The sequence below is a fragment of the Leptinotarsa decemlineata genome, unplaced genomic scaffold, assembly GCF_025532065.1.
Source record: "Leptinotarsa decemlineata unplaced genomic scaffold, Ldec_3_MD MMD2_tig00001019_RagTag_RagTag, whole genome shotgun sequence".
Classification (NCBI taxonomy): domain Eukaryota; kingdom Metazoa; phylum Arthropoda; class Insecta; order Coleoptera; family Chrysomelidae; genus Leptinotarsa; species Leptinotarsa decemlineata.
The window spans coordinates 494,048-506,224 of record NW_027412557.1 but is presented as its reverse complement, the minus strand read 5'-3'; the positions used below and the strand labels follow the sequence as shown (position 1 = coordinate 506,224).

General features: G+C 39.5%; 1 protein-coding gene across 1 annotated transcript in view; it reads left to right on the top strand.

Moving 5' to 3' along the window:
- Nucleotides 1-12,177, top strand: part of LOC111512667 (uncharacterized) — a 48,685-nt gene that overhangs the window by 28,635 nt on the left and 7,873 nt on the right. The window contains exons 6-7 of the mRNA XM_074175442.1: nt 2,429-2,618; nt 4,988-5,080. Coding sequence (XP_074031543.1) covers nt 2,429-2,618; nt 4,988-5,080 — 283 coding nt within the window. The remainder of the gene's footprint in view (nt 1-2,428; nt 2,619-4,987; nt 5,081-12,177) is intronic.

Sequence of the window (12,177 nt, the reverse complement as noted above, 5' to 3'; positions counted from 1 at the left end):
CCTTATTCAACCTTTCTAATTTAGCCTTAAGTATACTGTACTTCCCAGAATATTCCTCAGCTCAACATCATCAACGGGCGTATCATCTTGCCACATCATGTCAAATAATTGTCTATCCGGTTCCGTCATACTTTCCACTTTCAACACCAGAACTCTCAGGTTACCCTGTAGATCGGTTATGTCGTATCTTGGACTCTGCAGCAATTTCATAGTCACATCATATAATCAGTCGAATGAAGTTCGGTGAGAAGCAATAGCCTTCAGGATCTTCTCCATAGTCCTGTCACGGTCGCAGTATCGCTAGTACCACACTAGTACACCTACCCGGCGTATCCATATGTATCAAAGGTTCTTAGGTGACTTGAATTGATATGAAATAAATTGTTCAAATGTATAATTTTCAAAAGTTAACTGACCATAGTATAAAATTATTTGACAATTACAAAACTTCTAAAAAAAATAACATTTCCTAGTAACCGGAAAATATAGTCTGATCAATGCATATCTTTTTCCAAAATACATCAATAAAACTAGAATGAGAAGCACTATTTTTCTGTATAAAAAACAATATGGCGCCCATAATATAAAAAAAGTTGATGATGATTGCTAGAAGATGAAACGTCGAATAGTAAACCTGAACATGAAATCCTGTAGCTGCAAAAAAGTATCAATGAAAACGTAAGTTTCAAACAGTATTTTGTCAAGCACAAAAAACGCAACTTTGCCCCAATTTAAGCTTCGACCCATCTTCTGTAGTTTAGGAGATCCCAATGGTGAGGGTCAAATTTGAATTACCCTGTAGACTTTGCGAATACTAAGACCATTGCCACAGCGAAAGCACTACTACAAGTTCGGATAATTCGCGATGCCATCGAAATCGGTAAGCGATCTTTCTGCCTGAACAAACGTGACGACGGTCAGAGACTTCCAACTACCTGGAAACCCCCAATTTCCCGATGTCCACTCCTCACCATGACGTCCAGTGATGGTAATCACCCGAAGTCCCGCCCTCACATTTCCACTTCAGTAGCACCAGCCGATATAAATAACACCGAACATCCTTCGATACTTTAGTTCAATTTAAGGAGTAGGCAGATTGAGACCTCAGAGAGAACTCGTGACGCGACCTGGGGAGTAGGCGTCAAGTCACATCAAGGTTCTAAAATCGGAGTCGAACACAAAACTCCAGACGCGGTTCAACCCGAACTCACCAACATACTACTACCGTGACACACACACACACATATATATATAAATCAAAAATGAAAAATTCGTGGATACAACACTCCAAACGGGGGCAAACTGCGGACACAAGTTTCTGGCTATTGGCCTCATCAGCGCGGTGCAGCCAAGTATAAAGATGGGCAACACTTGTTTGCCTAAAGCAGGAAACAACACAAACGCACGGAGTCAACAACAGGAGCCAACCGCACATTTGTGGTTCCAGTTAGAAGACCTAGAATTCCCAGGCTTCATCTAACTCGACCACGTAGGCAGCTATAGCTACCTGCGTGACATCCGGGTCCAGGATATAAATACAAATAGAGATTTTATCGAGTGTGCTTGATTCAAATCAAAAATGAAAAATTTGTGGATACAACACTCCAAATGGGGGCAAACCGCGGACACGTGTTTCTGGCTATTGGCCTCATCAGCGCGTGGCATTCTGGACCCGGATGTCACGCAGGTAGCTATAGCTGCCTACGTGGTCGAGTTAGATGAAGCCTGGGAATTCTAGGTCTTCTAACTGCAACCACAAATGTGCAGTTGGATCCTGTTGTTGACTCCGTGCGTTTGTGTTGTTTCCTGCTTTCGGCAAACAAGTGTTGCCCATCTTTATACTTGGCTGCACCGCGCTGACGAGGCCAATAGCCAGAAACACGTGTCCGCAGTTTGCCCACCTTTTGGAGTGTTGTATCCACGAATTTTTCATTTTTGATTTGTATCATACACACTCTATTCTATATATATATATATATATATATATATATATATATATATATATATATATATATATATATATATATATATATATATATATATATATATATATGAATAGATAAGTACTGTCTGATCATTCCCATATTGATTTTCAATTTGAGAGCCACCGATAGACAGCTGTTTTAGCCTATTGGGCATCATCAGTACTGGGCATACGGTCCTCGATTAAGACAAAATGTGAAAAAACCAGAAAAGTACTTGATAAAAATAGCTGCGTGAACGCAAGCGAAACATAAGTGGAACCACCTATTGGTGTGACACCCAAGTCAACTTGACAAGTTTTTATGTCAGTGTTGGTGGTTTGACCAATCAACCGACAACTGCGATAGTAGAAATTTGTGAAGATAACCTGAAATGCCATCGGAAAACGAATCCACATGTTTCTAGAAATGATATTAAATCAAGAAATACTTAAACGACGATGACCATCGACATTTTGTCTAAGTCTGACGTTAGCTGTCAAACTGACATACAGAATATTTTTCGCTGCGATAATTTCGAAGTTTTTTACACAAATACGACTATTTCTGGTGGATGATCAGCCATTCACCAGTAGTTATATATCTCCTATTAGTGAGTGCGTTGCTTGTAGTGCGCAAGGACCCTCCAGACTTCTGGTGAGTGCGTTCAAACTATCACTTTCTGGAAGTGTTCATCGCCTACCCTTGGGATATCGAAGGGTGTGAGTTTTTCGACAGCAGTATGGAGGAACTGCTTGACAGTCTGATGGCCAGAGACAGGGGTGAAGTAATTACCTTCATGGGTTTATTGCTTGATCGCCTGGGCCTGAGTCCATCAGAACTGCTAAGGGGCAGCTCCGTGGTGGCAGTTCGGGAGCCCTCTGGCCCTCTACCAGGAGCCAAGGAGCTTCTCGAGCGTCCGTCACGGAATGTATCCTCCAGAGATACTTCCGTCGGCACCACCCTCTCTGCTCAGTCTGAGACCAACAACGACGACAATACGATCAAGCCTCAAGAACCGGCCAACAAAAAGCATCGCCTTCCAGAAGAGTTTCCTCCTCTTCCATCCAAACCAGTCATTCCAGTAAACAAAAATAACGGCAACAAGCCCAAAAAAGTGGCCATAAAGATGGCAAAGCTCCGGGACGAAGTCAAGAACAACACTTCAGAGTCAGAACTCTCAACAACAGAGTCTTCCGTCGAAGGTGACCATGAAATGTTTGACGACAATAGGTCTGATAAATCGATTTCGACTATACAAGGTGGCCCAAAACAGCCATCTCAAAATCTAAATCAGGTTGAAACCCCAACGATCAGGGAACTAGCTTCCCTCTCCTTCCGCGTCCTGAGGTGCCCCAAAGCACCAGAAAACACGCGTTCCCCCAATTGTCGGGGGAATGCCAGAAGGTCAAGAGGGTTCAATTCACAAAGCTGGCTGCCTTCCATAAGGTGAACTTTACCAAGGCAGTAAACATGGCTGACGGCATAAAGGTTCAGCTTTCTTCGGCAGAGGACTACAGGAGTATGTCCAAACTATTGGTGAGGGAAAAATTCCCCACCACACGTATACCTTACCTGAAGACAGGCAGAGCTGTCTTCAGAGAAGTCCCGGAACATCTGGAGACCGCTGACATCGAGGACGCCTTGGTTGAAAAAGGTTTCCAACCATCATCCGTCACCAGGATGATGCGAGGAAATCGACCGCTCACCCTGGTTTTGGTTCAAGTGAACCAAAATCAGAAGCATATTTATGACATCCGGGATCTCCTTAACATTAAAGTTAAGGTTGAGCCCCAACACCAAAAAACACTGGTAGGGCAGTGTCACCGATGTCAGCGGTTCGGGCATAGCCAACGGAACTGTCTAGCTATTCCAATTTGCGTCAAATGCGCCGGCAGACACCTTTTAGGTGAGTGCAAGAAGCCATGAGCAGATCCGCCAAAGTGCAATAATTGCAAGGGTGTGCATACTGCAAACTTCCGCTGTTGTCCTAAGTTCCCCAGGGTTCGCAGGAGGACCAAAGTAGCTTTAAATGCCCCCACACCTGGAAAGCATCTTGCCGGAGCATCTGGCACACGCCCAGGAATGAGCTACGCAGGAGCGGCCAAGAGCGGTAACACCTCCGCCAGGCCGACCGAGGCGCCCAGTAGTCTAGTAGGTGATGAGCCTTGAAGGCTGGGAAGCCTTCAAGGCTCACCTAGTGGAGACACGTACAGACGGTGAGGCTCTTCAAACTCGTAACGGTCTCGACGCGACAGTGGCAGGTTTCGAATTGTCTGTGAACAACGCTTTCCGCGCAGCCACAACCAGGACAGAGTGTCCTCTGCGGAGCTACAATGAGTTTCCTCCCAGGATAAAGAACCTTATCCGGGAGAGAAATCGACTCAAACGAGTTTATCAGCGGACTCTCTACCCTGGAGACAAGGCTGCGACTAGCAGGATGGCCAACCAGGTTAAACAGGCCATCACTGACTATAGAAACGAGAGGTGGAGCGAGTGTTTGGAATCGCTCGAACCTGGGGATGGCGAGCTCTGGCGAGTCATCCGCAGGCTCGAGAAGAGGAAAACCGCTCCCTCCCCTCTTCACGGACAGCGCGGCATCTGCTACTCCCCCGCCGAGAAGACGTTGGCCTTTGCAGACACAATGGAGAGTCAGTTTCAAATTAACGTTGATCCGGATGATGATATTGACCGTGATATCCGGCTGGAACACCGGGTTCAGCGCATCCTTAGGGAAAATGATGACGACGTGATCCGTCCAGCTTCAGAGGAAGAACTGAAGGCGTACATTAGGGCCTCCAAACACAAGAAGGCTCCGGGAATTGATTCAATCAACAACCGGTGGCTCTTAAATTGAAATCAATATGGAAATGATCAGAGAGTACTTATCTATTCATATTTTGATTTTTTTGGAATTATTTTCCAGCAGCTTGACTGCATTAACCTTTCTCGATTTATATATATATATATATATATATAACATAACTTACTGGCGAACTATTCACAATAATTATATTCATTTGCAGCTCTACTGTGGAAAATATGTTACAAAAGATTTCATAGTAACAGGTGGAACAGATCCTAATCTTTTTCGTCTAGTGGATCTTCAGACTACTGCTGTAAGTTTTTTTTTATTTATTAAAGGAAATCCTCCAATTTATAAAAATTTCAAAATTTCTATATGATATACTTTATAATAAAATAATGTCAATAATACGGAATTGAAATTAAGATATTCAGTAAGTATATGACTAATTGTTATACTTAACTTTGAATATATTTTGAAACACAAACTGTGAACTTCCTCTCCTCTCACACTATGAAAGCTATCTCAAATTTTATTGTTCATTTTGTTCACAGAAAACAAATGGTACCTAGAGGTACAGTCAAATGAACCGTAGTTACGTTTTGTACTTCTTGACGTTCTGCTCAAAGTTCTCAATTATTGTGTACTCAAGAGAAAATACATTTCATTTTGAATAATTTCATTACGGTATTTTTTTGAACTCAACATTCCGAACACCAAAGCTTGTACATGTAAAAAATATATTTATACTTTATATTTTTTCACTTTAATTTCATTCAGCTTTGAATCACTTTTTATCTGTTCTGTTAAAAATATGTTTTCCGTTAACCAGCTGTCGCCCTCCTACGAAAAACAACTCTCAAAAGTCGAAACTAGTACGAGCTAAGGACTAACGAGGTCTTACCTTTCAACGTGTGATTCCTAAGACGGGTTGGATGATATGAAATGAAAATCGATCTTCCGACCTTGCGGTGGAACCACCGATTCACACAACGGTAGATTGAGTGAGTGAAGGAAACCACCCACGTGAACCCACCAGACTACCGTCCCACCATTATATTAATAGACTAGTTGTTGCCAGCGGCTTCTCCCGCGTTGAATTTTCGTAACAGACCATTTTGAACAAATAATTATAATATTTTTTATCAACACAAAACTTCAGGTTTCCAACTTCAAAACTGACGAAATTCTATACAATCTTTGAACCCCTGTCTTTCCCCTATGGTCGTGAAAATTCCTGATTTCCTTTCATGATGCTCATTTACGCTATACAAAGAACTCATCTGTATATTTCATAATTCTAGGTTCAGTAGCATCGGCTGTACGTTAATGTAAGAGCAGGCAACAGCTAGTAATTTATATTTTAACTTTAAAAATGTAATAACTGAAAAATATGCCAACTGCACTAAGTAATGAATATCTTCGAGAATCGAATTATGTTACCTATAAAGAAATTCGTCAACGACGTCTGCCCCCACGCATCTGCCCGCGTTCCCGGCGATGACGCTTCATTGCCTAGACCGCCTCTCGTCTTCTTACAGTAAACGTGACGCGTAATGGCTTACTGCGTTGCGTCAAGTTAATCTTATCGTGATAACTTTTAAAAGATTCGTCCAAATTACTTAGTGTAAAAAACCAAGTTTATCTATGTTGAATACTTAAAACGACAATTGCATCAATTTTTATAAGCTTCTTCGATTGACGAGTTGTTTATTTTGTGGAAATTCATGTTCACTGAACTGAACTACTAATAGTTTTGAAAATGGTGTAATAGCCGAAACTGGTCAACAATAAAGAAATATAGTGGAAAATAGACAAAAGTGTGTTTTTGTAGTGTATCCTCAATTTTTATAAGAATTTAACAGCTATTCTAAAATGTGCTTTGTAAAAACAGTATTCAATTTAATTGTATTTATGGCTCAGTATATTGCATATAGAGGCTACCACATAAGAGGTAGATATATGCTAGCGCGGACTTTCCTCCAGAACTATTCAAGATAAACAATCTTCCGGTACACTATCTACATGTACTCCAACGGTATAGGCAGCGCACGCCCAGATAACTCTCAGGGAGCAAGAATTTTTCCGACTCAATACTTATCGTTATATTATGACCAAAATTACACAAGACCTTTGTAAATTGTAGCCTATATGTTATTCTGATGAAAAAAGCTGTATTTATGTTTCATCTAAATCCGTTCAGTCGTTTAGGTGTGAAAGAGCCACAAACATACATACATACATTTGTCCATCCTCACAAACTTTCACATTTATAATTTTAGTATAGATATAGATATTTAAACTTGTTCTCATCTTGTTTGCGACAGTTGATTTTATGTAATGGATAACAACACAGGCCAACAAAAAAAAATGTTTTTGAAAACTTTGTTTACTTTCAAAGCTGATTTTTATAGATTTTTGTGTGCTGAATCCAAACCTGACCATAGTTTTTGAGAAATTGACTTTTTTCATATAATTTAAAATCTGTACGGTATATGGTAAAATTAATGAAACACTATGTTAAATCACTATCATGGTTTTTATTTACAATAGGTGACTTGAAATAATGATAAAGTGTAATGTAGGTTTCACTAGTCAGATGGAATTGGTTTATATTTCCTTTCTCTTTTTTCTTTGAAGTTTCTTGTGTAGATTTTCCTGCGATGAGTCGCTTTTTGAGCTTCACGGTGAAGTGACCAACAGTAGTCTCCCATCATGTTGATGTTCCAGCGGCCCTTGTAACGTTTTTCCATCAATTAATTATTTTGGTGAAAACGTTCACCCTGCTCCTCACTAAAATCTCCCAAATTTTCCGGGAAGATGACTGTTCAAGAAGTGGCTCATCAAACATCCTAGTTTCTTAAAATTCTTTAACATATCAGCTACAATGGTACGATATTCTGGGTCTTTTGCATTTCCTAAGAATTTTGTAACAATTTGCTTGAATAATACCCATGCTTCTTTCTCTTGTATGGACATTGAGGTTTCAAAGTTTACGTCGAACATCATTTTTCGAATGTCGCCTTCTTTAAGTTTATCATCTGAAAGGTTTGGAAATTTCTGAGAGAGATACTTGAAACAAGGTCCATATTTACAAACTGTTTCATGAGGCCTAACTTTATATGTAGAGGTGGTAAGAGAATGTTTCTAGGATCTACAAGGTTTTTGCGGACAATGTTCTTCTCGCCGGGTTTTAAAGACTCCCTCACAAGCAAGTTCTTTCTACACCAATGTTGATACCTTGCTCTACTGTCCCATTCACACAAAAAACATGGAAATTTGCTGACCTTGCTGACCAAGAAGCATGCATGTTACTTTCAAGTCACCACATATCATACAACCATGGCCCAAATAACCAATTTTTTTCAACAGAATGGCCAACAGGTATAGATACATAAGTGTTACTAGTATGTAATAAAACAGTTTTTAAACTAGTTTTGGAAGAATTGATAAACAGCCTCCAGTCTTCTTTTTTGTATTCAACACCAAACTCTTTGATCAGACCTGGAATGTCTGAGCAGTACACTAAATCACCTTGTTCAAAAAATTTCGAAAACTGCTGCTCTCTTCCTATTCACATATATGTTAGTTCCAACTGCCAACAAGTTCTTTTCTTTTAGTCTAGAACCAAGCAATTCAGCTTTTTCTTTTGTTAACGCAAGATCTCTAACTAAGTAGTTAAGCTCAATCTGAGTAAACCGTTTAGGCTCTATATTTGCCTTACGATGGCGGAAATTAGGTTAGGGTAGCTTATTACCTTCTTGTTTTTCGAGTTATGGCCAGTAATATCAATACTACAAAAGTAGCAATCATCAGTGTGGTTTCTAGGTTTCCTCCATATACCATAGGAACAGGTACTTAAAGACTTTTTTTCTCCTTTTTTGACCACTTTCATATTCTAATAACAAACATAACATACCTTATGCGAGGCCCAAGATTTTTCCTGATCACCAAGTTTAATTCCGAAATATGGGAAATAAACCTTTTTCACAAAGTATGTAAGAATTCTTTGATGTTTTATAATAAACTCACAACAAATATAACAAAAACTGTCAGCAGAGTTCTTACAACCGCGATTAGACATTTTAATGAGCACATGTACTGGAAACTAGAGAGTAAGGTTAGGTTGGCAGTAAATAAAACAGCTGTGAAGAAAACAATGTAATTTTATTTGTAGTATATAAAAGCTGTTACATTCTATAATAAATCAAAAAATTTAATATATTGATGTGCAAATGTGAAAAAATGGTAGGTGATACGTCTTAATAAGTGTCATATTTGGATTTAGCACCCTAAAAAACAGAATAATAAGGTGTTTAAAGTAAAAAAAGTTTTTTCATCGTTGGCTGTGTTATTGGCAGAATAACTTTCTGATTAATAATAATAATTTCAATGAGTTTATTTATAATATACAGAATATCAAATTTAAATACATCCCTATAAGTATTTTTATATATAAACTAATTTTTTTTACGAAGATAAACTTGAATTGAAGGTGTTTTCTGGCGTTTAATGGTATTCGACCGTGTATTCAAAAACGATTCATAGTGACGTCGCCAGAATGGAATGATTCAATTTGTGTCAGATGTCAAAATCAATAATAAGAACAAACTTCAATTTTCTCTAACTTCAATTAGAATCGGATTTGTGCAAGTAATAATTTCCCAGCTTTATTTTGAACATTCTCACAACGTTTTTACAAAGCTTTCATCATTTCATAAACTATAACGATCAAAATAAGGCAGAAACTGACAACTGACATAACGTAACGTCAAATTACGTTTCAAACTAACCTCACGCTAGTTTCAAATCATAGTTGATTTGACGTTTTCCTTTCAACGCTAGAACGAATGTATATGAATAACAGACGAATACGTTTTGAATACATCAGTGCTAGAAATCGCCTTGTATTTGTATTGATAACAGAAACAAAAACAACATAAACTTTTTTAGTAGATAGGTACATTCAAAAGAAAGTTATTTCTATTGGGAAACAGAAAAATGTATGTGTATTAATAATAATAATAATGATAATAACAAGCACCCACCGCCATCCGACCAGAGTTTTCAACTCATGGCTGGACGGAGAGCAGCCGAATCCGGACTGATTTGTCGGGAAGTGAACCGTTCTCATCCCTAAAAGCGATTTGTTGATTCCTAAGAATTACAGACCGATAACATGCTTGAATTCGTGTTATAAGTTGTTTACAAGCATCTCATGCACACGACCATCTCATCCACAGTTGACCGAGTGTTTGAACGGATATATGAGCAGAGAGGGTCGAAGAGAGGAGTCGCTGGATGTAAAGAGAACCTGCTCATCGACAGATGTGTAAGGCAGGCCTCAATACAATATAAACGTAACCTCTCTATGGCCTGGATCGATTACCGTGAGGCATTTGATACAATATCGCATGATCATATCTTGAATTTGCTCAGATGCCTTGCGTTACCCGACAAAATAGTGAAATGCATTGAACAACTGATTTCACTTTGGCGAACTGGCTTCACCATAACATCCAGAGTACAAACAGGGTGGGTCACTTTCAGAAGGGGTGTATTTCAGGGCGATTCCTTCAGTGCCCTTCTCTTCTGCATCTCACTATTGCCATTATCCGTTGTGCTCAGAAATACTCGAGGGTATAACTGTCGCACCCCCGGAAACCGAGGCACAAGGTCACCCATTTGTTTTATATGGATGATCTTAAACTTTATGTCTCTGGAGAGAAGGATCTCCATCAGTCCTTGAGGATGCTGGAAGAGTACACGCATGCTGTTGGCATGAAATTCGGGATAGACAAATGTGCAATGGTCCATGTCAAAAGAGGACGATACGGGGATTACGGAGAGGATGTGCACTATTTGGATGCCGGAGAGGCGTATTCTCACCTCGGGGTGGAACAACGCCACTCACAAGAGGTAACGGCAGTGAAGAACTCTCTCCGCGGCAAGTATCAGCACAAACTTCGACAGATCTGGATATCGGAACTGTCGGGGAAAAACAAAGTTGCTGCAACAAATATGTTTGCCGTTCCAATCTTACTCTACTCGTCCGTTCCACGGTTGTACTTCCCCCGACAACAGAGAGGCCGTGGACTTTTGAGTTTGGAGTGTCTACATGATAGAATGGTAATGAATATAGCCTGTAAAGTCGTCAGGAGTTCGGATCCCCCTTCTCTGCATGTTCCGTGACCATGAGAGAGAAGGAATTGGAGCATTTCTCTTTTGGTTTTCGACACTGAACGAGGTGACCACAACTCTGTTACCGAGTTGGAACCCGTTCAACAAAAAGCTCATATAAAAGCCACATATATCACTTCTGCGCAAACACAAGGATAAGCCAATGCATGGGGGCTTCTTCAATAACATTGAAAACCATGGCTTATCAAAGCGCCTGACTGTCGCTTTCCTCAGGTCGAGTGGGTTGAAGTCGGAAACTGGCGGTCTTGGCGGTCTTGGCCTATATCCATCGACATAACGCGGCCTTATTACCATTTACGACACTTACGGTATTGACGAAACACCGGTGTTGCCCTATGTTCCTGGGGATATTGAATTTTCAGCTCCTGGCGAGACGAATATCGGCCAAAAAGAGGAGGAAAAACGGATTAAATATCGAGATTTTCTCTTCCAACTTCGCAGACTCTATCCAGACCACTCTGTCAATGCCCTCTCTACTCTCGAATCTTAAAATCATAGCGTCTTGCCACAACAAGGCAGAAATCTTAGCCAGACATATGCAGAAGGCTGTCATTCTTGGCTCATTGCGCTTGCTCAGAGCACATGATTCTCGGACATAATGATCACTTACCCCACGGTGTGGGGAGTGGTCGTTGGTTGATAATGCTGGCGTGTCTTCCCGAATGTATCTTGGCTTCGGGGGATAGGGCCTGACCAGCGCAAACTACGGTTAAAAAAATTATGTTTATTAGAAAGTGGTTGACAATGTTTCATGGTGAAATTCACTAATTCGGACTTTCATTGTTTAATATGATTCTGATATGATTTGAAATCTATGAAAGAACAAGTAAAATTCAATAATAATAATAGTGTATTGATAAATAAAACTATTTTTATAGTAATATTAATTTGCATGAATAATCTTTATGAAGTTGAACTTGTTAAGATAAATATTTCAATAAAACACACCATTTCAGAAACATAAAATATTTATATGATATAGGCATAAACTATCTGTTCGATACATCATCGATTTATCGCATTGAAGAAGAAATATCTATGAATTATTTTTAACTGTTCTTTTACTTTATTTTTATAGGAACAAAAGGATTTGTCTGAATATGATTTAGCATTACATCATATAATTTTCAAATATTAGTTTTTTTCCATTTTTCAATCATGACGAAAATGATATGAGTATTTCTGTTTTTTGGCAACAAATCTTATATG